This window comes from Ammospiza nelsoni, chromosome Z (assembly GCF_027579445.1).
Source record: "Ammospiza nelsoni isolate bAmmNel1 chromosome Z, bAmmNel1.pri, whole genome shotgun sequence".
NCBI lineage: Eukaryota > Metazoa > Chordata > Aves > Passeriformes > Passerellidae > Ammospiza > Ammospiza nelsoni.
The window spans coordinates 50,918,592-50,944,145 of NC_080669.1; the positions used below are offsets into that span (position 1 = coordinate 50,918,592).

A 25,554-nucleotide genomic window follows, 5' to 3' on the forward strand; every position below is an offset into this window, starting at 1 on the left:
TCCCAGGCTGCAGCGCGGCGGAGGGGACTACAGCCCCCAGGGTTCCCTGGGCGGTCCGCGTGCGGCACGGCTGCCTCCTCCGCCGGCCAGTGCCCCTGTGGGGCACGCTGGGAGTCGTAGTTTTTTATCACTAGTTTTGCAGTTCTGCAGAGCGGCGCCTGCGCCCGCCAGGGTGGTGCCTGAGGTGTCGGCAGCTCGCCGCTCCTTCCTGCGGGGCCGCTCCGCTCCGCCCCGCCCTCCCCGACATGGCGGCCCTGGCTGTAAACAAGGCCGGGCCGGAGGGTGGCCGCGGGCCTGGTGGTGGCGGTCGCGGCCCGGCGGGCGCCGCAGTGAAGGTGAGGCGGCGGCTCGGCCCAGCTCCTGTGGCGGTGCGGACTGTGCCCGCCCAGGACACGAGGCGGGAGGCCTGTGGTACCCTGGGGTGCCGGGCTTATGGACTGGTTTTGGTGGTTTTTTTTCTTTCTCTATGATCATCAGTTGTGCTTTTTGTTATAGCTTGAGATGTTCCGGCCCGCAACTGTTTGCTCGCACTAGCTCAGTGCTGCGTTTATAGCTTGCAAGTTGGCTTACTTGGTGTGACTGACCTCTTTATGAGCATCAGCAGCCAGGGGAAACTCCACCGGCCAACACTCTGCTCTGGCAGGGTCTTGCTGGCTGCTTCCTTTTCCTGCGAGGATGTTTCTTCTGGTTGTGCCTCTTGACCAGTAGGCTTGTCTTGTGACAGTGTATTAAATGAAGCTGGTAGGAACTAGTGGTGGTCAGGCAGGATGCTGACGAGTTAAAATGTTCTGTTTGTGTCTAATTATTTATTTACTTTTTAAAAGTCGGTAGTATGATCGTTATATGTGTGCATAGAAAGCAAAATTACTGACTCAGCTTATCTACTGTGATTGCATGAATATCGGTAACATAAATTGTTGTATAGCTTTCTGTGTGAAGTTCTGCTTTTTAATTAACTTAAAACCAAAAATGGTCTTTTTTAACTTACAGGTTCTTGAGTGTGGTGTCTGTGAAGATGTATTTTCTCTGCAAGGGGACAAAGTTCCCCGGCTGCTTTTGTGTGGCCATACTGTCTGCCATGACTGTCTTACCCGGCTTCCCCTTCATGGCAGAGCAGTTCGTTGTCCTTTTGATCGACAAGTTACTGAACTAGGTAAGAAAATAGAAGTTTGACATTCTTGAAACTTACAGTCATGGATATCTAGAAGATAGTGCTTGTCATAGATTCTTAGTGCTCCACTTAGTGATGGTATTTCCAAGTAATGAATGTGTAGTAAGGAAAAGAAAGAAAAGATTTTGCCTTTATGTTCTTGAACCTGGGCTCGCATGCTTTACACCTGGGCATCTTCTTGTACACCTATATTTACAAAGGGACTACTCTGTTTAATGGTTCTGTGTAAGGGTTCCTTAAGTATGAGTATTAGTTTCCTATTGTCCTAAACACTAAACCCATGTAATTGAATAGGTAAATTTTTGTCTAACATTTCCCTGAATTCATGATGAAGTGATATAGAGGGAAGGATCAGTGATAACAAACCTGGTTTTTACAATGTTAATGATTTCTATACGTGCATTATTGGTAGTGGCAGGCTATCAACTGGAATTCCCCTACTCTAACAATGTCTGCACATGGTATTTGAAAGGATAAGATAAAGATTTTTTTTCTTAGAATGAAAGTTTATTTTAGGCAAAAGATGACATGTGCATATAATTTCTTCAGAATAATAATTACCTAGTCCATAGGGGGTTATAGAGAAGACAAGTTATCAGAGGAAGATGTAACAAAAAGAACTTGTTAATAGAACTGGCTCCAGCAGTTTTGAATAACACTGGAGGAAAAAGGAGCCAATTGAAAGGAGAATCTTTAGGAAAGGACATCTCTGATCTCGTAAACCGTGAAAGAATTGTTTAAGTATCAAATTCACTTGACTGTGAAGTACAAGAATCTGCTAGCAATATTAAGGCACTCTGCAGGATGGTTTTGTGAAGGTAGAAATCAGGAAAAGAAATAATCAGTCTTGTATGAAGGAGGGGGCTTTTTTTTGGGCGAGGGAAATGGTAGTGTGAGAATCATGAATGATTGCCATTCTAGTAGAGTGGTTAAGAGTAATGGTTTGTTTGGCTTCTTATATTTGCCTATGCAGCTGTGCAAGATTTTTTAAACTATGGTTTTAGAGGGAGAATCTTAGAGCACAGCACTTCCTCCTGTTGTTATGAAACATTCTTGTCCAAGACCACTGCTTTTTTTCTTGTGATGGGGAACTTGTTGCTTCTTAGTTTTTATTATACACTTTTTCCCAGGCATCTGAAAGGATCCTATCATATTTTTCAGTGTGTTTCATGTTTGATGAAAATAAAGCTTTACAAAAGCATTTACGGATTTTTTTTTTTAATCTTTCTGATGATTTTTTTATGAAATGCTGTGTTATTAAATCTCCAAGTCCCCTACAGTTAGGAAGAAGGACGAAAAGCTTCAGGATCCCTATATATTGAAGAGTTGGTAAATAGAGTTGCATCCTGCTGTTTGACACTAGAAAGAAGAAGGATGCACTGTGATCAGCAGTTGCTCACAAAAGTAATGGGTAGAAAATCTTAGCCAGACAGCTTGAAAATAAAAATACTTCTGTGAATAAAAGTTTTACCCGGTGATCTGAGGGAGAGGGAGTTCATAGACACTTTAGTCTTTCCATATGCAACGCCATTGAGACATATTACTGGTTATAGGATATAAAACTAGGAAGTTTTGTGGAGTGCAGCTCATGGCCCCTCTTTGAGATATCTATGCATTTGCTACCTTTTTCTAATCACCTAGTAGTTGCTGGTATTGGTTAAATTTGCTGCGCTTGTAGTTCTGTTTTGTTCTAGAGCTTAGGAGCAGGGAGGGACAATTCAGGACCCAGAGGAACTTTTCATACTTCTGTGCCCTCTGTTTGAGGATATGAGAACGCAAACTCCATGTTCACCCTATAGCAATTATACAATTTAATGAATTTAATGAAATAATGTTCTCTAGTCTCAGAGAGCTGTTTCATGTCTAAGGACCCCTGCCAAGAGAAAATTGTGTTGAAAGAAAAGCTGTAAAATTAAGACATAAAGCTATCTCTGCTGAACACAATTTCTTAATCAGTAACTATGGATTTTATGGAGACTTTTAGTTGGTCTAAAGTAACCTCTGGTACTTTTTTTCCATTGCTCTTATTACTAAAGGACTTAATACTATATTCATCCAAGTTTTCCTAGGTAATGTTGGGAGCTTTTTCAAATAGGTACTGGGGGATCTGTATATAGGTAGATACTTTTTTTGTATTTTTTTTGAACTGGACTCAGTTTAAATATACAGAGCTGTCTCTTTCTATATATAACTGTCTGTGAAGGCAGGGTTAGAAGTACTTCATGAATCAGGATTTTTGGAAATATGTATTCTGCAACTGAAAATTGAAACATTGTTTGCATGCTTAGCAAAATTTTCTAGTAGTTCACTGAATCCTGTTACAAGAGAAAACATTTTGTAATGAACAAATAGGACTAAAGCTTGCCCAAACCATTCTGCATTGCAGAATAGATAAAACATTGATTTTTGTTGGGTTTTTTAAGAATTCTTTAATGAAGTTCCCTGTGATTTAATCTTCTAATGGAAAATTTTGAATGAGTATGAACATGCTGAAGGTATGCGAACTGTTGTCTTCAAGTGGATTAACATTTTTCTCAACCAAAAAGGTGCAGTGGAAAAGTTTTCAAACTTTTGAAATCATATATGCTGGAGAGTGTTGATTCAGATAGTTTATATGAGGGAAAATCCAATAAATGGTGTCTGTAGAAAAAGAGGCTCCTCTCAAAGATTTTCCTTAAAGTATGTTGATCTGGGAGAAAAGGCAAATAATTTCTTGCAAATTGTTTTCTTGCGTCCTGTCTCTCACTGGTTATTTTTGGCTGGTGGGTTTTTTGTTTGTTTGTTGGGGTTTTTTGTTTGTTTGTTTGTTTCTGTTGGGTTCTGGGGTTTTTTAAATTAATATACAGACCAGGGTATTTTTAGGAAAAATGCACTTTAGAGATTCTCTCTATCTACCATTACTGCAGAGCTGAAATTATTTTCTATCATTAAAACTTGTTCACAGAGATATGCAGGTGATGGCATCCTTCATGTAATCCATCTGATTGGTCTTGCTTAGATTTACACATGCTTTTGCTAGCGTTTGAGTGCCAAGCTGAAGCTTAAAAATGCTGTGCAAGAAAATGCATTTAAACATTTAGACAAAAGTTGTTCCTTTATCCCTTTCATTATTTATAATACTTTTGCAGTCAAGCTTCATGCTTCTGAAATTGACGTTTGTATTGTTAGCTGGAGTCAGTCTTAATATCTTTGGTCTGTCACTTTCTCATTCCTGGCTGACACATTTCCTGCTACTCATGTTTTCTTCTTCTTTTGAGATGACAGAATGTGTAATAATTTTTCTAATGGACACAAACGTTCTTTGTAGGCACAAGGATGAGATCACTAGACTCTCACGTTTGTGATCAAAGCACAATTTGAGGTGAAGTCAAAGAGAGTAAATGGATGTATATACAGAACTCATTGTTTATTGATTTCAAATATGAAATAAACACTTGGTCAATTGTGTTGAGAATGTGTAGGTCAGGTACCTAAAAATTTTATAGGTAGATTTAAAGTAAAAAGGAGCAAAGTCCCATTTGTGCAAATATGTAAACTTCATGATAGATACCAGCAAAATGAGACATGACTTTTTAATGAGAATGCATGCTTGTGACAAGGTAATCCACCTAGTGGATCAGGGGAAGCCAGTTGTGGTCTTTTTGTATTTCAGTGAAGTTTTGGTACTGTCTCTCCCAGTGTCCTGCTGGACAAGGTGTCCAGCACACAGCTGGATAAGCAAGCACATCGTGTGTTGGGAGAGCAGCTGGTTCGTGGGTCAGGCACAAGGGGTTGCAGTGAGTGGGGTGACATCAGAGTGGTGACCTGTCACTAGATGGGTTCCATGGGGCTCCACCTTAGGCTCTGTGCTCTTCAGCATCTTCAGAAATGATTGGGTGCAGGACTGGGAGGGATCCGAAGTTCACAGATGATACAAAACTGGGAGGAGCTGTTGGCTCTGGCTGGGAGGCCCTGCAGAGAGGGCTGGGCAGTCACCAACCACATGAAGTTCAGGAGTAAGGGGAAGGTGCCACGTTGTGCACTGATGTGGGGCAACACTGAATGTACAGACAGATGGGAATGAGAGGCTGCAGAGCAGTGCCATGGAAAGGAGCCCTGGGCAAGCTGATGGCAAGCTGAACATGAGCCAGCAGTGCCCTGGCAGCCAGGAGGGCCACCCGTGTCCTGTGGGGCATCAGGGACAGCATCAGCAGCCGGGCAGGGAGGGATTGTCCTGCTCTGCTCTGCTCTGCACCGGGGCAGCCTCACCTCCAGCGCTGGGGGCACTTTGGGTACTGCAGTGTAAGAAGGACAGCACTGGAGAGTGTCCAGCGAGGGCATGGAAGGGTGAAGGGCACTGGGGGGAAGCAGGATGAGGAGTGGCTGAGGGCACTTGGCCTGTTCAGCCTGGAGGAGACTGAGGGGAGACACCATTGCAGTCACAACTTCCTCCTGAGGGGAAGAGGAGGGGAAGGCACTGATCTCTGCTGTGTGGTGAGCAGTGACAGGACTGAGGGAATGGCCTCAAGCTGTGTCAGGGGAAGTTTAGGTTAAATATTAGAAAGGTTTCTCACCCAGATAGTGGCTGGGTGCTGGAATAGGCTCCTCAGGGAAGTAGTCACAGCACCAAGTCTGCCAGGTTCAGGCAGTGTTCGGAGGATGCTCTCAGGCAAACAGTGTGGTCATTGGGAATGGCCTGTGCAGGGCCAGGAGTTGGACTTGGTGATCCTTGTGGGTCTCTTCCAACTCAAGATTATTCCATGGTTCTGTGTTTTATAGGATGCTAGCTGGTTATAAATTCTGTTTCAGTAAATTAAAAGTTAGCATGTAAACTTCACTTGTTTTTTAGCTGTGCCAAGGTGGACATGTTATACAATTGCTTGTACTTGTATTATCAAATCCCATGATACATAATAGAAAGAATGTAAGAGCGATGTATCTTTGTTTCTCATGACATCTTAGAGTTATGGCCAAAAAAACAACTACATAATAGCTACTCACTTATCTTTTCTGATCTTCTTGGTAACAATTCAGTAAATTAGTTTTGTTTTGACTTTCTCTTCACTGCTAGACATGGAACAAAACTAATATGATTAAATCACATACAGTGTTGTAAACTGAGAAGAGTACTTCTCAGTTTCTAGGGTTTTTGTAATAAACACTAAAACCTGTGAAAGAAAAGACTTTTTGTAAGAAACCCTGTAATGATTGAGTAGCTTGTTCCTCTTGCAGCCTTACCCAGTGCTTGCCTAAAGGCTAAGACAATGTTTGCTTAAAGGCTAGGAACTATAATCTCTTGCTTAAGTAGGTTTATCCTTTTGGTACATGTACATCCATTTATACTGGGCTATTAATGGCTATCTGGATTAGTGGCTAATCTGAAAATAGAAGGTGTGTGTTAGTATTAGCCATTATATTGCTGTGTTGTTAATGTGACTATTTTGTGTGCTGTAGAAACTGAAGGTTGTGCACAGTTAGTTTGCTGTGGGAAAGTGCTAAACACCCTAGAAGGGAACCACATAGCCACTTTCCAGGGCTTTGTTTTCTGAGAGTTAGTCTGTCTAGATACCTATTTGGCAAATCCAAACTGTTTAGAAACTGTTTTGATGTAAATTAAATTCTAAAAGTATATATATATAGTGCTCTGTATTTCTTCAGCTGGTAATAAGAGGTGACTCGATCTTATTAGGAGTGCTCAACGAAAAAAATTACCAAGCTCTGAGGTCAGAATATATCAAAGCAGATGACTTTGCTGGTGCTTAGTGTAATTTTGGAGGGACAGAACATACCTTCTGTAAACTCCTTCAAGATCTGTGATAAATAAAAGTCAAAATATTTTGTTTGTTTGTTTGCAGCTTATTTTGTGGAGTGCACTGATCTTAGATTGGGTGTTGGCAATGTAGTGCCTCTCTGGAACAGGGAAGGCTTCCACCATGGAACTGATAAATGCAGAGGTCCCTGACTTTAAAAGCACAGACTTTTTAAAGCATCTGGCTTTATATCTAACTTCAGTTAGATAGCACTAGTTACTGACTAGTGCTTCCGTAGGCCCATTTCTGCAAGCAGCAAATGCATGGTCTTTACTGGTAAACATATTTTTTTAAAACAGGTTATCAGTGTTGTTTATACCCATTGAGAGTGTTGGAGCATAAAATAGTTAAAAATGCTCCCATTTATTGCTATAGGAAAACAGTATAATCCATTTATTGCCTTTCATCTGTGAGGCACATAAATTCTCAGTGACCAAATTTGGAACAGAGTATTACAGTCTATAGTCTGTGAGGAAGATGGACTAGGGAAAAAAGGTTTCATGAAGTTGAAGCTACATAAAGCAGTGTGGTTACCAGCTGGGTATTTCTCATAACTGTGTAGTTGTTGTCTGGTCATTGAGAACTGCACCCATTCTAATGATAAATCAGAGTCTATGGAGTGTTTGATAAATGTCCATATTGAAGAAATAAAACTTCATGTCTGTAAAAGATCAGTGAGATGACTCTGCATTCCAGAAGGATGAAGGGCACATACGAGACTGCCACCGGGCCGCATACTTTAGGGGTTAGGAAACAACATGAAACAACTTTAGGGGTTAGGAAACAACATGAAACAACTGGACAATTCAAGTAGTCTGGGCTCTCTGGGAAAACACATGGGAATACTGTTTCCTTGAGTTCATGTAGATAGCTGATGTGTCATGTGCACAAACTGAAACGCAGAAGTTTTGTCTGCATATAAGGAAACAGTTTTGACTGTAAGAGGAACCAGGCTCTGCTGCATGTTGCTCAGAGAGGTGATAGCATCTCCCTCCTTGAAGATTTTCAGAAGATGCCTGGGTGTGGTGCTGGGCACCCCGCTCTAGGTGACCTAGGCAAGGTGATGAAGAGGACCCTCCCAACGTCAACAATTTTGTGGTTTTGTTATCGTTAAAAAGTAATGATCCAGTGCTCAAAGATGATGCTTGATCTCATGAGCCACCTTTTCCTTGCAATAGTGAAAATGTCATTAAATTTATGACAGTTACACTAGAAAAGAGTCAAGGGATGGCAATTCCTTGAAGAAGCAGCTGCTAGGATTCTCATATGCTATGTGGCCAATATGGTTACCATTTAGCAGCAGTTATTGGGATCCCGTTCTGATTTTGCTTCTCATCTCATTGCTTCATGTTAACTTCTGTGAAATAAGGATCATGCAGGAGTAGACATGGGTTTCTGCTTTGCTCTAGGGAGTATAAGTGATCTTCCATTTTATCAAATAGTGTAGCACCTTGCGTTTTGTTTCTGAATATTGTTTTAACTCTTAGATTTTGCTGGCATGGGATCTGCAATTGGTGTTGCATCTTGTGATACAGGGAATAAGGCTTCTCAGTAGGGAATTCTTCATGGCTTCCATTAGCAGGGTAGAAATGTTCACTATACCTCTGAAAACAATTTTTGTAATACACAGTGTTTGTGTGTTCCTTGTATTCTTTAGTTGTTAGCTATTGCAGATTATTTTACTTTTTTAAAAAGTAAATTAAATTAGATTTTTTTTTAATTAATTAGAAAATTTTACTAAGTTTCTCTAAATTTTTAATAATCTTGGCATCTTTTGATAGAGAAGATCTGCATAAATATTAAATAGCTCAATGATCAAAGTAAGGAAGAAGATGGAGTGAGCTTGCAGAAAAACTGATAGCTGTATCTCTCTTGGTTAATATTATTGTACTTGATATGCTCTTAATATTTGTCCGAATCTCAGCTGTGGTTTGTGGAATTTCTCAAAATTATATATGCTTGAGCTTTTTCTTCCTCTTCTCTCCTTTGTTTACTCTTCATCAAAAATAGGAGATTCTGGTGTCTGGGGATTGAAAAAGAACTTTGCTTTGTTGGAACTCTTGGAACGGTTGCAGAATGGACCTGCTGGGCAGTATGGGACAGCTGAAGAAGGCATTGGTCTATCTGGAGAGGTACTGAGTTTTAAACAAAAAAACCCAAAAAACAAGACAAACAAAAAAAAGTTTCATTTGCTAGAAGTTATCTCTAAATAGGAAAAAGATTGAAAATCAGTTCTTTGGCAAATTTCACCAATAATACTGTTCTTTTCTTCCAGTATCTAGTATTAAGGCTTCAGTTAATTGTTCATAATTAAATGCTAGTTGTACTTGACTAAAGCAGAAAATAAACTGGTATTAATAAACATGCATACTATTTCACCCCCTTTTTGTGCCTTTAGGGCTTTTAGAAAAGGTTACTTATTTTGATATATTAGTTTTAGTCATATAAGCACAGTTTTCTGAAACTCCTCAGAAATTCTTCCTAAAGACTTCAGCTGTTGTCAGTAGTTGCCTTTTATAGTAATTTTATTTTATCATGTGCTACTTCATTACCAAAAGTAGCTGCTTTTATCATTTCAGTATTAACAGCTGGTGTGCAACATATCTTGCAGTACTCTTCTAGATGTAGATAACTTTCCTAAGTGCTTATTTGACTGTTGGTGTTTTGTTTTCCTGTAAGTAATTTTCTGGTCTGTAATAACTGCTTTGGAGGAAGTTCCCAGAGCCAGATTTATTTTCTCCTCCAAACCTTTACAACTTGCACTGAAGCTTGGACTTATAAAATTACTGAACACTTTAAACTTACGTTTTCAAAAAGTTTATTGAAAACTTATAATCAAGTTTCAAAGTAGTCCAAGTATTTATTAGTGTATAACTTTTAAACAAAGACTGTATTGTTGACAAGTCTTCTAATTTTTCTTCCATTTTTGGGATTAAATGTTAACCACTTGAGTTTTGCTTGGTTTTCGTTGTTAGAGTATCATTCGTTGTGATGAAGATGAAGCCCATGTTGCATCTGTGTATTGCACTGTTTGTGCCACTCACCTGTGTGCAGACTGCTCCCAGCTTACTCATTCTACTAAGACTCTGGCGAAGCACAGGCGTGTACCTCTAGCTGATAAGCCTCATGAGAAGACGATGTGCTCCCAACACCAAGTGCATGCCATTGAGTTTGTTTGTTTAGAAGAAGGTTGTCAGGCGAGTCCTCTCATGTGTTGTGTCTGCAAAGAATATGGGAAGCATCAAGGTCATAAGGTACTGCTAGTAGTTAATTTCTAGTCATGCCAGGGGGTAACTTGCATAATTATTTATCCAAATAAAGTAAAAAAGGTTGTCAAGAAAGGAGGATAGATTCTTGATGTGTTCATCCCATTCTTTAGTTTTCCCTTTGTGTCAGACAGTTGCCATGGTAAAATAAAGGAAAAAAAAATCTAAGAACTCAATGAGTTACTAATGTGAATATGTATATGTGAAGAAGGACAGTCCCTTTATGCGCTGCTTTTCTGAAGTTTTCATGACATTGACATTGGGCCATCATTTAGAAAGCTGTTTTCATAATGTAGACCCTACATACACACCACATCACTGGTGCAATCTAACTATTCTTCTTTTTTTATAATAAATTATGATAAACAGGCAAGTTTTTGTTTACTTCTGTAATTGCTAGATGTATGAGCTAGTTTCAGCATAATCTGTAAGTCCTGACTGCTTTTTTAAATTGCAAGATGGTTTTCAGTTCTTACTTGGCTATACTATATGTATGTGTAAAATATATGCCCATATACTTGCACATGTATATTAAATATGTAGTAAAATATAAAAGATTATTAAGGAAGATAATTATCATTGATGTTTGATATGTTGCTTTTAATTAATAGCATTCTGTCTTGGAACCAGAAGCAAACCAGATTCGTGCATCCATTTTAGACATGGCTCACTGTATAAGAACTTTCACAGAAGAAATCTCGGATTATTCCAGAAAATTAGTTGGAATTGTTCAGCATATAGAAGGAGGAGAACAAATTGTTGAAGATGGAGTTGGAATGGCCCATACTGAACATGTATGCTTTTAAAAAATATTTATTTCCCCCCACATGCACAGATTATTGGCTTTTCTGTAATAGCTGGATAAAGACTTTCTTTGGAAATTATGCGTAGGTTTTGAAGGGTAAGATTTTAGGGTCTTCTATCTAGCACGTCAGTACTGAGGCTTAGATCAGCAGATAGATGGGAACTTGGTATTACCATGTTTTTAGGCTGTATGGAAATGTGGAGGCAGTGGAAAAAGTTGTTTGACTCCTAGTGTACAGACTGTGTATGTTCTCAGGTGGTATAATACTATTGAAGCTTTTTTCCCTGGTCATTTTTAGTGAGGTGTTTATACATGCAAATGAGCTATGTGATTATAGGAGTAACTTCTAAAAGTGTTTTGGTATTATTCAGGAAGTCTTATCAGCCCTAACTGGGACGTGAACTGTGATGTAGCCAGGCAGATGTGAAAATAAATTAGAATCTGGAATAAAATTTAAAATTTGCTCCTGGTGTCCTTAAACTGTTGGATCTCCTTTCTGCAACACTCTAGGTACCAGGAACTGCAGAGAATGCTCGCTCATGTGTCAGAGCCTATTTTTCTGATCTTCATGAAACCCTTTGTCGTCAGGAAGAAATGGCTCTTAGCGTTGTTGATGCTCATGTGAGAGAGAAGTTGATTTGGCTTAGGCAACAGCAAGAAGATATGACCATTCTCCTGTCACAGGTTTCAACAGCTTGCCTTCACTGTGAAAAGACTTTGCAACAGGTAGGTTGGCAAGTGAGCTGTAGCATATGGCAAAACACATGGAAGTACAAGTTATTTTTAGACTATAAAAAAAGAGATGTATAGTATTCTGCATTATTTTTTTATAAGATTAAATCAGTCATGGTCTAACATGAGATATAAGTATTCATTACAAGGGAGTGTTAGCCAAAGATAGTCAGTCCAAAAGTGTAAAGTCCTCCAGTTACTGGAAACCCTGTGGCATGATTCTTCTGATATTTGTGAGGTTAGTGGGAAGGCAAGACAAGACTGAAGCAAAAAAAACCAAAACCTACAGAACGTATTGGAAGGATTTTACAGTTACACTTGTGATATTGGTAATTCTACATCTTAAATGTATGAAGAAAGTGGCTGTGTGTGAATTTTTCATTGGTCTCTTATTAATTCAGTGTAATGATAGGAAAAAGTAAATAGTATGTGTAGCAAATAGTAAACTGAATGTGAGAAGCTATTTCATGAATGTGTTATTTGTACTTCTTTTTTCCAGATTTGTTTAGAGCTTTTGTGTGGTTGTGTAGTCAGGTTTAACTCTCTGAATCCTGAGAGGGGGGATGCTAATATGTTCCTATTAAGTGTGTTGCCATATGTTGCAAAACGGTTGCTCTGTTCCATCTGTTTAAATGATATATGAAAAATATAAATGTTCTTTATATGTTACATTGATATTATTGTTTCTTATAATTTGTATTACTCTTAATTGGCTCATAAAGAAAGTTTGTTAGTTTTTTCATAAACCTGCAGAACAACTTAACATCTATTAGTGTTAAGGAAAACTGTTAAGATATTAATATTTGTGTTGCAATTTTAAATAAATCTATTTTGTAAATGTTATTTCTTGTAAATGTAATAAATGAATTTTTACAAAAATTATTTACAAAAATACATTTTTTGTAAATGTATTTCTTGTAATTTCTTGAAGTAGTGTATTTCTATTTAAAAAACCTTCATTCTAGCTATGATGTTTATATTATATTTGGGGTATTTTAAAGTAAATTACTAAAGGAAAGGCATGCTTTTGTTTTCTTTGTCTGTTTAGGACGACTGCAGAGTAGTGTTGGCCAAACAGGAAATTACAAGATTGCTAGAGACATTACAGAAACAGCAGCAGCAGTTTACAGAACTTGCAGATCATGTACAGCTGGATGCTAGCATACCTGTCACTTTTACAAAGGTATTTTTAATCTCATGGAAGTACAGTTACCCACTTTATGAAGTCCCAAATCTAATGTAAAATAAAGCAGGAATAATTGATGTACATTATTATGTATTTGTTGCAACAAGTTGAAGCAATTCAGTATCAGTTAGAGCCACATTGTCTTATCACATGATGAATGCAATCTGGTATTTGAGCAACAAACCACGTGCTGCTGTAATAACGGTGGGAAATATTCTTTTGTCATTGACCGTATCAGTAACTTTGTTTGAACATGAGCTGTTTTCTTTTAAAGAAGTTGGATAGCATTTCGGAGTTCTAGAAACATCTTTCTTCGATTATTTCCTGGAGATTGCTCACCTGTTTTAAATTGAATACTACTATTATAACTTTCAGTTTATAATATTAAAAAAATATATTTCTTTCAGTTTATTAAACAGTTATTTGTTTTACAGTTGCTTGGTATTCACTCACAGCTTAGCTAATACATTATTAATCTTCTAAGTAGTTTGGTGGGGTTTTATTGCTTCAATATAATTTCACTACCACTTTCATTAAAAGGGATTAAATTATTCAAAGTTTGATAATGTTACTTCTATTTGGTGTATTTATATGGTATTTATTATATATAATGCTTTCCTCATAGGAAAGTAAGTAAGTTTGAAACTCAAGGAACAAGTACTTTGATGTATGGGGTTTTTTTGCATCTGAATGGGTGAAAGAGGAAGAGGATCTATTTGTGGCTGAGACAAAAATGAGAATTTAACTGTAGCTGTTGAAACATTTACTGTAAGAAATGAATGCTTCCATAGAGATTCTATGTCAGTTCTTCCAGACTTAGGAAATAAGATTTCTTCAAAATCATTCATTTTGTAACCTCAGTATATTTGAATTTCCACGTTAATGCAGCATTTTCACGTCTGCCTGTCTCTTTCCTATTTAGCAGAGACCAAAGCTCGTAGGGCCAAGGAAACCTCTTCTGCAAACCCTCATTATTTCATGAATGAAGCAGTAATCACAATTCACAGATGAAGAATTGTGAGTCAGAGGGGCATTTTGAATGTTTGAAAGCTTTGGCTTTCAGAGCTCTTTGTCAGACTTGGAAAATTTTGGTTGTTAATTTCTGAGCGTTTGGAAAGAGAATGATAGGAGCTAGCTAAGGTGTTACAGGAGGCCTAAAATAGGCTTGGGGAACCCAGAAGACTTAGTTTTATCTTGTAACAATTTGTATTTTTTGAAGTCTTCTGAAGGTTAATTTCTGAACTTCAGAGGTGCTAAAGTGTCATTTTTCAGAAAAACAGCAGCAGCCATGAAAAAATAAGTTGAAAGTAATTCCTGCAGCCTCTTACTTTTTGTTTCCTCACATCTGATAAAGCTTAATGTTTTCTTTCTTAACAATGTGTTTTTAGATTACTGTTATGCTGATGGCCACTATTGTGACTTGCAGTGAGGTTTGGTGTACATATCTGGCAACAGATATCAGGCAGAAATAAAATCTTCAGACAAAAAACTATAAAACTGTTACTATATTACTGGAAAGGTCTCCCTCCCAAGCTGGTATGCACTGAAGGCTGCATCCATTATAAAATGTAAAAAAGCATTTCAGACAGTACCAGATCAGAGGAACATTTAATATCAAATGAAAGTTGTGGACGTTTGAGGAGGGGAGGGAGAAGTCCTTTTCATTCTTGAAAATCAGTAAATTTTACCTATATTTTGTTTCACTGATGACACAAGAAAACAGTCACAGTGCCATTTCCTCTTTCTAAACCAGCTAGGGAAATGCCAGATACAAAGGGAAGGGAGGATTTGGAGAACTCTCCTTACCCAGGATCGTGATCCTTATTTAAAGATAGTTTTCTGTTAAATGAGTGCAGTGGCTGTAGAACTTAAGAAATGCATGTGGTCATCATGAATATGCATATGTGCATGCTGCACATATGTGTATGCTGCAGAGAGAGTAAACTATTAAGGAAGCAGTGCCTGAGATTGACAGATAAATTCTCATTATGATGTTAAACTAACTCTGGGCAACTAACCCTTACCAACATTAAACTAACTCTGGGCAACTAACCCTTACCAACATCAAGACTATCTGAGAAGGAAATGTTCTCTCAGATAGAAAGCTCTTTAAGGAACCATTAAGGAAACCTGTACAGAGGGCTTTTGTCTCATCAAATGTCTTGAAATAGGTCAAGGATAAAAAAGTGAAGAGCTCATAGTTGTGCATTTTTCTTCTGCACTGAGATTTAATAAAACAAGTTTTACTTAAACAGGAGTCTAAGGTTACCTGTTTTTAAGTATGCCATCAAGTTATGCACCTGCCAGAAAAACAGACACAAAGGGTGTTTATTTGTCATTTTTAAGCAACATTTTAGTTAAAGGTGCTGATACAATTGACAGTGAGAGACTTCTTTCATGTCAGTTTCTAGCTATGATCGTGAATAGTTGATTATTACTGACTCATATTGCAGATGCTACACACAGTTTTCTAAATAGCAACTTTGCTTGCAATGTTTTTTGAAGTGACGGAACTACTTGTGCAAAAAGTGGAAATTTGGCGTCCATCACATTTTGATTCCTTCTGAGAGAATACAAACATGCTGAGAACAGCCTGTTTTTATTCCAAACCTTGGAGAAGGCAAACTGCAGCAGGATGGCTAAATTTGACGGCTCACTCATCTCCTTCATTTCCCTGATGATTTAAGTGGTACCGCCTCTGCCCTCCAGCCATGGGAGCTGTCAGGTGACCAGTACATCGGGTGGTGCTGTGAGAGGACTGGCTCACTGTTAGCAAGCTCTGCCCATAGCCAGGGTACTGCCTTCTGCAAGAAACCTGTGAACTGAGCAGCTCTATCCAGAGCTGCTGCTTTTCCTTCTTCCTTTCAGGTGCAGAGAAGAATTGGGGAGGTCCACTCCCAGAAACTCTGGATAAAATCAGAACTAAAGTTTGAGTGTGAAGAGAGTGCTGGAGACATGGCATTTTTAGACTCTTCAGACCCTTCTGCATACTTCTTTTTGTTTTTTCTTTCTCTGCACCTTGTCAAACATCTGCCCACAAGTTCTTTTCCAGAATGAGATAACCTATTCTGATAATCATGTTGTGTTGCAGTGTTGTCACTGTATTTCAGCTCTGACTCCAAATACCTAGAAATTGGACAAAAATTCATTCAAAAGCAGTTAAGTCTCAATGTTTCATTTTTCAAATCTCAAATAGTCTTTTGGTTGTGGAGCATATGCCTTTTGTAATAGTAGTACTGAACCTGCTGAGCTTATCCAAGTACATTTCACAGATTCAAATAAAGTAATTAATTTATTTAATACTGAAAAGGTAGTCTGTGGAGTTCTATGATAACGACCATCTGGGCCCATTTAGGCTTCAAGCAGCAAGCAGACAATTTCATAGGTAAATAATGCATCAAGATCTGCTGATTGAAGAAACCTCGCAGTTGGCTTAGGAAATTCACATGAGCTGCAAGCTCTTAAGCACAGGGAAGTTATTTAGGACAGTTATCATAACTATGTACCTTCCTTATTTCTTATTTCTTATTTTCTTATTTCATGTCCATCTTTGCCTAGTTTCAGAGAGCATATTTGATGAGATGAACCTTTGATTTGGCTTTTACACTTATAGTCATGATATTGCTGACTTTTACATTGTGGCAATTGTACAATTATATTTAATTTTTTTTTTTTAGGAAGCAGTTTCTCAAGGTATTTTTATTCTCTTCCAGGATTGTGATAGCATGAGGTTATTGAATTGCATTGATTATTCTGAAAGTATGCTACTTCTCTGATGACAGAAGGGAGAAAACAGTTGCTTGTCATGATGACAATATATCCAGATACATAATGGATCCTCTGTGTGTATCTATGTGTATATGGAAAGATAAATAGTTAGATATATCACGTCATGTAATAGAGATGTTTAAATGTCCTGCAACACTGTCAACCTGTTTGTCTTTTACCAAGAGATGATGTAGCATTTTTGCACTCAGTAGTATTTCTTCTGTGAGAAGAAATAAGAGGTTGTGTGGAGTAGGCACAGTGCTGTCTGGATTTTGCAAGAAAACAAATATACTGCTACATAGTTCTGGTGATTGAAACCCCGGTGTTGCATCAAGATAGCAGTTCATTAGTACTTCAAAATGTGTTTCAGAAATATGTACTAATCTCAGCCTATGTGTTTATTCTAGAATTTATGCTTTGCCATTTGATCATGTTGTCAGTGTCATCTTCGTCTCCTCAGCAACAGCTTGGTGTAAACTACAAATAGGGAAGTTGATTCTCATTTCTTGTCTCCAAGCAAGACCTGGGGGATTTTGTTTGCTTTTCTCTACTACTTCAGATTACTGCTTAGTGCTAGTAATGTTGTTGTTGTTGTGAAGGATTGGAAGAGGCTTAGGGTGAAGAGGTAAAGCTGTGGAACCTCCAGCAAGGAAGTAGTTCTCTAGGTAGAGGCATTAATAAAGTGGGGGGAAAAAAAGAGTTTCCTGGTCAGTGAACTCTAATTAAGTGCCATAAAAAAAAATTCTTCACATGGTTTCAGCCAAGAATGATGAAAGAATTTGAAATTTTATCAAATACAGACATACTGTCACGAAACTGGCTTTCTAAAAGATATGTTGTAACTCAGATCAAGTAAAAATTACAGGTTCACTACAGACATTATTGGATATTTTTATTTCTATTATTGGATATTTTTGTTTCTATTTATTTCTGTTATTGCTGGGAGTGCTTATGCATTGTACTTTTAAAGACCATCCATTTTGTCACTTTAGAAATGGTGACAAAATACATGTTTTAAAAATAAGGGTTTTGTAGATTGAGTTTCCAAAATTTGCTGTTGTTATTAATACATAATATTCTGTTTCTTCCAGGACAACAGGGTACATATTGGACCAAAAATGGAAATTCGGGTTGTTACTTTAGGATTAGATGGAGCTGGCAAAACAACTATTTTGTTTAAGTTAAAGCAAGATGAATTCATGCAGCCAATTCCAACCATAGGTTAGTAGCTATGACTTAAATGTAATGACTTTTATCTACTAATTTTGGTTATTTTATGTTCATACAGAGCAGGATTGTAAAACTTATATATTTTTATTCCAGGTTTTAATGTTGAAACAGTAGAATACAAGAATTTAAAGTTTACTATATGGGATGTAGGAGGAAAGCACAAATTGAGGCCTTTGTGGAAACATTATTATCTCAATACGCAAGGTAATACTGATACAGCTCTTAAAATGTATTTTGTCTTCTAGTTTGTGTTTCAAAGCCAGACAGATTATTAGTAGAAATAATTTATGAATTAGAAAGTTGTTCATCTACTGCAAAGTACAGCTGTTAGATTCATGAGCTAATAAATTTTAGTCCAGTTGGTCAGAATGTCTACTGGATGATAAAGGTACATTCTCTATAAATCCATCAGACAGTTCATGGAGCCAAACAAAATTAGAACCTCTGTTAAATTGGTTCTAGCTGACAACAGACAAGGTACAGCGTCCCAAAGTCTGCATAGTGAGAAGCAGTACTTGCCAGGTATGGAATACAAATAGCACTTGAAAATACTCAGCTTTTAGGAGCCTTTAGATAGCAGCTTAAAAAATTCTACCAAGTTCTGTAACTTCTGACTTGCTATTGCAGTGTAGTATCTGATTATAGACTAGATTATTGAATCTGAAAGCATTGATGAACTTAAAAATTTGTGTTGTTGTTTTGTAAATCCTCCATAGGTTTTTCCCTGTTCAGACAGAAGTTCCTCTTGATTGATTCATTCACAATTTTCTAAAATACTTAGGAATTACAAACGCCAGCTTATGTGCTCTGCTTTGTGCCTTATTTCAGCCTTAAACACAAACTTTAACATTTGAAATTACTCATTTTTTCAAACTTTTAAAAGTGTATTTTGGGATTGCTGTTGTCCTCTTAAAACATACTGTGTGAAACAGCATGGAATCATGCCTGCCTTGGAACTCCATGTTGGAAAGAAAGATAAGCAGTTACCCTGGTACATATCTGCAGTAGGTTATTTTTAGTTTTGGTGTTGAGGTTTTTCTCATTGCAAACCCCTTGTTTTTAAATTCTGTCTTCTAGCTCTGTCCCCTTGACTCCCCAGTCTTTCTGCCATCTTAGTTACTCTCTAGTGAATAGTAAAATCTAATGCTGCTATGTCAGGTCCTTGGCCATCTTTTTTGGATTTTATAGTCTGTAGTTGAAGCAAGCTGTGCTGATTTGGCTGAACCTGTGAATATTACAGTCCATTAAGGGAAACTGAGACAGCCATATGGGAGTTAATGGAGTATAAATGGATCAAGAAATGGTTTAAACTGAGATACTTACTCCTTGCATAGTAAATCTGGTTTTAGACCTAAGTAGTTAAAATATCATGGCCTTTATATTAGACTAGGGAAAAAGAATTAGAGATTCTTTCACTGTTTTAGGATGAATTCTAGACTTCTGTTTAAAATACAGAAATATTTAAGGAATTTCTCAGTCGTCCTGGATTTAAAATTGAAGCTGTGTACTGAGGAACTTCGCATAGACAGCTTCTAGAAAAAGGAATGGTGTAAGTTAAAAGCTAATTTTGCAGTTTATATGTGAATGTGTGTAAAACATTTCTCTTCTTGTTTCATAGCGGTGGTGTTTGTTGTTGATAGCAGCCACAGAGACAGGGTCAGTGAAGCATACAGTGAACTTGCAAAATTATTAACAGAGAAGGAATTGCGGGATGCCTTGCTCTTGATCTTTGCTAATAAACAGGTACTTGTGATTTGGTTTTACTCTCTTTTCCTCAGCTTGTCTATCCAATTCCAACCTTCTGAACCCTCTGCTGTGGGTAGAGAGTGCTAATGTGGAAAGATAAAATGGAGATATTTTCCTTGTGTGTAATGTGTAATGCTGGTCGAGTAAGTGTTGGTGCTAAGCATACTTAGTAGATTGATCAATCAGGGTTTTTTTTATGGTAGCAAGTAGTAAATGCTTAACTGTTTGATTTGTCTTTTGTGTTTGAAGAGTTGTGATGTGATCTGTAGCTTCAGTCTAAGCCAATGAAATAGCTTCAAATATAATACAGATGAATAATTGAGTTTTTGATTCTCTTGCAGGATGTAGCAGGTGCTCTTCCAGTGGAAGAAATCACAGAACTGTTGAGTCTCCACAAACTCTGCTGTGGCCGTAGCTGGTATATTCAGGGTTGTGATGCCCGAAGTGGTACAGGACTTTATGAAGGTTTGGACTGGCTTTCAAGGCAGCTAGTGGCTGCTGGTGTCCTGGATGTGGCTTAACTTGACATCAGCTGCAATTTGATGTGGTAGTTCATGGTTTTGTTTTGTTTGCACGATTTAGGGTGTTGGCACCAGGTCTGGTCCCTGAAGAGGGGACTTCATTTAAGTTGGTGGTTACAAAAAAATATAACCTTTCATCCTAGATTGGATAATTGGTTCAGTAAACTTGTGTCATTATAGTGATTTTGAAAGTTGATACATCTACATTTAGTGGATAATGGGAGAGTGTTACAAGGATGCCTTGAAATTACTTTTGAAATATTGTTAAAATTTAAATTTTTTCCCTGATAAAATATGCATTGGATTTCATGTAATAGATATAATGCGGTTACAGTAGTTAATTAGTATTATAAGAATTCTGAATAGTTTAGAAATACTTTCCCATGAAGCTATTCCAACATCCATCTCAAATTTATTAGAATAGCCAGCTCTATTAGTTAGAGATAAGTGGTGCTACTCTTTAATATCAAAAGAATTAATACAAAGGTGGCATTGAAACTTACATGCAGCTACACCATGTAAAGAAAATGTTTCCCTTATTATTTATTAACCTCCTTGTTTGTTACAGGAAGGCAGCATAACTGCACAAAGGAAATTTAGAATTGGAGAAAAGTATTGCAGAACTAAGGGGCTTAGTGGCATTACTTAGCCACTTGTTTTATATCTTGGGGCAGGGGTTAGTTGGGTTTTTCACACTGAATTATTTATGGACATGCTATGGTGATACTGAGGTGAAAGTGTTTTGTGCATACTTGGGGACATAATCTGCCTTTAGAGATTAAGTTTATTCCTGAAGAAGTCAAAATAAATTTTAAAAAAACAACTTCTTAAAGAAGTACAGTGGTGTAATGTCAGTCCAGCTATGTGCTTTTATGTAGAAGTCATGATTCCAGAATAAGGGAGTGGCCTTAAAATATTCAATAACACAATGTAAAAAACCAGTGAACACTAATTGTAAGTCTTTAGAAGGGTAGATGGTAAAATGTGATATAAAACTTCCATAATTAGATTTTCAGTTTTTACTGAATCTTCTACATGAAATTGTCACCAATGCCTCTATTTTTGAAGATTACTCATTCACAAACCCATGAAATATGGGTGTAGTGCTGTTTAAATTTAGAGAAGGTTGCAATGACCCAGTGATATCTTTTTTTCTGCTGGACATGCAACTTTGTGAACAATTTTATCTGTCCGGTATGCACACCAGAATCTTCTTCCCTTTTCTCTAAGTCCATGGCCACTGCCAGTTGAAGCAGCTATGCCACAGACTCTCTTCCTGTTGGTAGAGAAGCTACAATGACTCTGAGCAGTAGATCAAAATTCTGTATCATAACTTTTCTTAGTGGAATAGAGGTGAGTCAGGAGAACTCGATAGTGCAAGTGAATAGTGTTTTTTTACAGACATGGAGATATTTTTGCCATGCTGAAAAGTGTTTACATGTGAGAGCTCTGAACCTCGCCTAGTAAAGAAAGTGTATTCCATTGTCTGTGGCTTTGCTTTCATTGTATTATTAGAAATTTTATGTTATTTTCCTGCTACATACCTTAGGTAAAGCCAAGAATGTGTAAACGAATAATTTAGTACATTTGCACTTTTCTTCTAAAGGAAGCAGTTAATGTAACTACTTCCTTATTACGACACTTGTAGTAGTCTTCTTACTTAAATTTTAGGTAAATTATGTTAAATGCAGCTTCAGATTCAGCAAGTCTAATGACATGAATAATACCTGAAGGAACACTAAGATTTAAAGTAGTTTAATGTTTGTGAAGTGGTCTTCAATGCCTACACATGTACAGGTACTGAGACAGAGTATTTAGTCTTTATTTAGACAAGCTGATAAAACTGGAAACAGTTTATAATGGAGTGAAAAGTGGGGTTTTTGCACATACCAAACTTAAAATTGTTCTTCCTTCCCAGCCTGTAACTTCTTGCACAGTACACAGTTGGTGGCTGTGATTTGAGCATCTGCTTAGCCTGTGCTGCAGAGCAACCCCTGACCTAGTTAGGGCTGACTGTCCCTTCACAGCTCTTTTTGAAATATGAGCAAGTTCTGCTAAGTATGGTAAATATCTTTTCCTGTAATATTTTTAACAGAAGACATGCATTCTTTAGAGGAATCTTGATTTAGTTCCATTTTAGCTGGCTTAGGCTTCATTTACACATGCTGCTCAGTATAGTTCTAATTCAAAATGTTCAAGGTGACTAGTTGGTATTTTAAATAACATTAAATTTGAGAGGAGAGGAAAAATTCTCACTCATGCATATTTTCAAGTACAAGTGATTGCTTGTGACACATGGAATGCTACCATGAAAGTGTTTTTAAATTGAATTTATTTAAGATGACTTGAAGTAAATGTGAAAGTGTTGCATATGTCTGTGAACTCTTCAGTGTAGAGTACACTAAGAGGTTTATTCGTATTATACATTAATACAACATATAAATGGCTTTAGTTATAAATTTAAGCTTGTTTCATCAGTTTTACTGAACTTTAGTTTTTAGTGTACTGACTTATGGAATATGTAATTGGAATATTTCTTGAACTAGAACTCGCTAAAGCATTGCTGACTGTTTAGAAAGACTGAATTAACTTTTCAAAGGGTCTTGATGTAATTTCAAAATTGAGTAAATGCAACATCCAGTGACTGTGTTGTAGCTTTCTTTAAAGAACCTCATTTCAAAAATAGCACGTCTGTGCTAACTGAACAGTCATGTTTTATCACTGTTTCTGTATTCTATCTTCAAAATTACCGTGGACTATGAGGGTCTGGTTCTGAGAGTGTTGAGTAGATATGGATCTTAGGTAAAGATTTCTTTAAAGAAAGAGCTCTTTTAGTGGAAGAAATTAGTGAACTGCTGCAATTTGCATTACTCAGAAAATAATTTCTTTTCAATAAAATATGTAAAACCTTGAGAACTAATTTTAATAAACTTGCCTTTTTGTTTTGTTTTTTAAGGTCCTCTGACAATAGAGGTGCACTACATTTAACTTCCTGTGGAATTTTTCTTACTGATTGTGTATCTCACTAAAGATAAACTTCCTGATGGTAGCAGCAACTTTTGTGGAAATATATTTGGTTATTATGCATCATATCTCGATTCATAAATGAAGTTACCATAACTGTAAACTCCCAAGTCTTTTATGAGTGCAGGGGTGTTAGGTGAACATAAACTGCCATGATCAATGTTGCTGTTTATAGAGTACATTTAACTAAGCAGCATAGTAACAGGGCCCTGTTGAACCACATTCACTGCAGCTTGAGAAGTTGTCTCAGCTTTCAGTGTGAGCCTACTGTTTCTGAACAGAGAAAAATGCGTGAGTGATGTTTGGAGGCTGTCTTGGGCAAAGTGATCACAAAAGGAGGTTTCCATTCTTGGACAAGAAAGGATATGGGTCAGCAGCTCTGCCTCCTTTGACTTTCAGAGGGCAAACTAGGGCCTCTTCAGGAAACTAATTGAGAGAGTCCTGTTGGAGGTAGTCCTTAAGAGCAATGGAAGAGCCCAGGAAAGCAGAAGGAAATCCTAGCAAGAGGTGCAGGAGCAGGGTCTACCCAGGTGCTGAAAGATGAGTTGGTGAGAAAGGAGGTCAGCCTGGCTCACCAGAGAGCTCCGGTTGGAACAGGCAGAGAGAAATTTTATAACCTCTGGAAGAAAGGACAGGTAACTCATCAGGACTACAAGGGTGCTATGACGTTATGCAAGGAGAAAATCAGAAGGGCCAAAGCCCAGCTAGAACTTGACCTGAATACTGGTGAAAAAGACAACAAAAAATGTTTTTGCAACTACATCAGCAACAAAATGGCCACTGAGAATCTCCATCTTTTAGTGTATGCAGAAGGAAACCGTAACGAAGGGTAAAGCAAAAGCTTAATGCTTTCTTTGTTTCAGTTTTTAACAGTAAGCCCAGTTATCCTCAGAGTATCAAGTTGCTAACCCATTTAGCTGCAAGTCTGTGGGACCAGATGGGATCCACCAAGATTACTGATGAAACTGGTTGGAAGAGCTGTAAATAATTTTAAGGCACCAATAAGACACCTCAAATCATTTACCACAGTCCTGGTTGATGGGGGAGGTGACTACAAATTGACAAATGTAATTTGCTATATGCCCTGGATGTTTTCGTATGGGAGTGCATGGAATCCATTTTCCAATTCGTTTTGGACCGTAGATTCGGACACCCAAGAGTTTACCTAACATTTAAGGCACTCTTTCCAGTCTTGGAACGGAGAGCAGCAGTTTTTCCCTGGATTGCTAACTGCACAGGCCAAGCCCCATTTCCCCCGTCTCCAGCAGGAGAAGACCCTTTGGGGGCGGATCTGCTGCTTCCCAGCCCCGCTCCATCCCTGCGGGGGGGCGAAGTTTCGCCGGGAGCCGAAGTTTTTTTTCTCTGCATCTTCAGAGCATGCTCAGATGGAGCGGTCTCTCTCCCCTCCTTCTCTCTCTCCGGGGGATGAAGAGTGGGTGGCGCCGCCCCGGCCAGTGCCGCGAGCACCGCCTCAACCCGCCCCGCGGGTGCGTCTCCCTTGGCCGTCCCTCCGGCAGAGCCTGCGAGCTCAGAAACACCATTTCCCGTGGCTGAGCCGCTGTTGCTAGGCGACGAGGACGCGCCTGCTGCTTCTGGCTCAGCGGGGGAGGCATTCTCTCCGGCCTGGGCCACTCCGCCAGCCCCCCTCGGCCCCCCCGCCGCCTCCACCGGCCGCCCCGGCAGTTCTGTCGCCGTCGGGGACTTTGTCCTCCGTGTCTGCGTCAGAGGCTGCCCTGGAAGCGGCAGCTTGTTCCTGCTAGGACCATCCTGGGCCAGTTGCCCTTGCAGCAGCGGCCCTGGCGGCCGGCCTCTCCTTCTGTGGAGGAGGCGGGCCTCGCCAGCTGGCTGTTGGTGCAGCCCGTTTGCCTGCGTTCAAAATCAGCATTCTCGGCGGGTTGGGGGGTGTTTGGTCAGTTGCTGCCCCTTGGAGGTTGCCATCTCTGCCGCCCCTTGCACGTCCCAGCGGCGAGGAGCAGGTGCGTCCCGAGAGTTCTGCCTTTGGTCCCCAGCCCAGGGCGGGGGTGCCGTGAGGCAGATGGGAGACACACCTGATGCATTTGCATTGCAGAGGCAGAGGGCAGAGCTGGAAGCAATCATGGCTTGCTCGCTCTGGGGAACAAACATTCCTAGACTCGAGATGAGGATTCTTGGGGCTTCGTCTATTTCCCTGCTGCTGGCATGCCTTTTCTGGGGAAAGGAAGTGTCTCACCACCCATTCTGCCATTGTACTGGCAGCAGGGTGCAGGCCTGTGGCAAGGCAGAGTCTGCCTCGTGAGTTTGGCCTGGGCTGTTGGGCTCAGGTTCCTGGGCCAGGGC

At 38.8% G+C, this 25,554-nt stretch overlaps 1 protein-coding gene across 1 annotated transcript; it reads left to right on the forward strand.

The window, feature by feature from the left end:
* The first annotated feature begins 194 nt into the window (after positions 1–194).
* On the forward strand, positions 195–23,144 carry TRIM23 (tripartite motif containing 23). The gene is made up of 11 exons (XM_059492257.1): positions 195–335; positions 991–1,153; positions 8,971–9,092; positions 9,936–10,214; positions 10,838–11,020; positions 11,542–11,757; positions 12,812–12,946; positions 17,809–17,938; positions 18,041–18,151; positions 19,566–19,690; positions 20,035–23,144. The coding sequence occupies exons 1-11, from the start codon at positions 246–248 to the stop codon at positions 20,212–20,214; spliced, it is 1,734 nt and encodes a 577-aa protein (XP_059348240.1). The 5' UTR covers positions 195–245; the 3' UTR covers positions 20,215–23,144.
* The last annotated feature ends 2,410 nt before the right edge of the window (positions 23,145–25,554 follow it).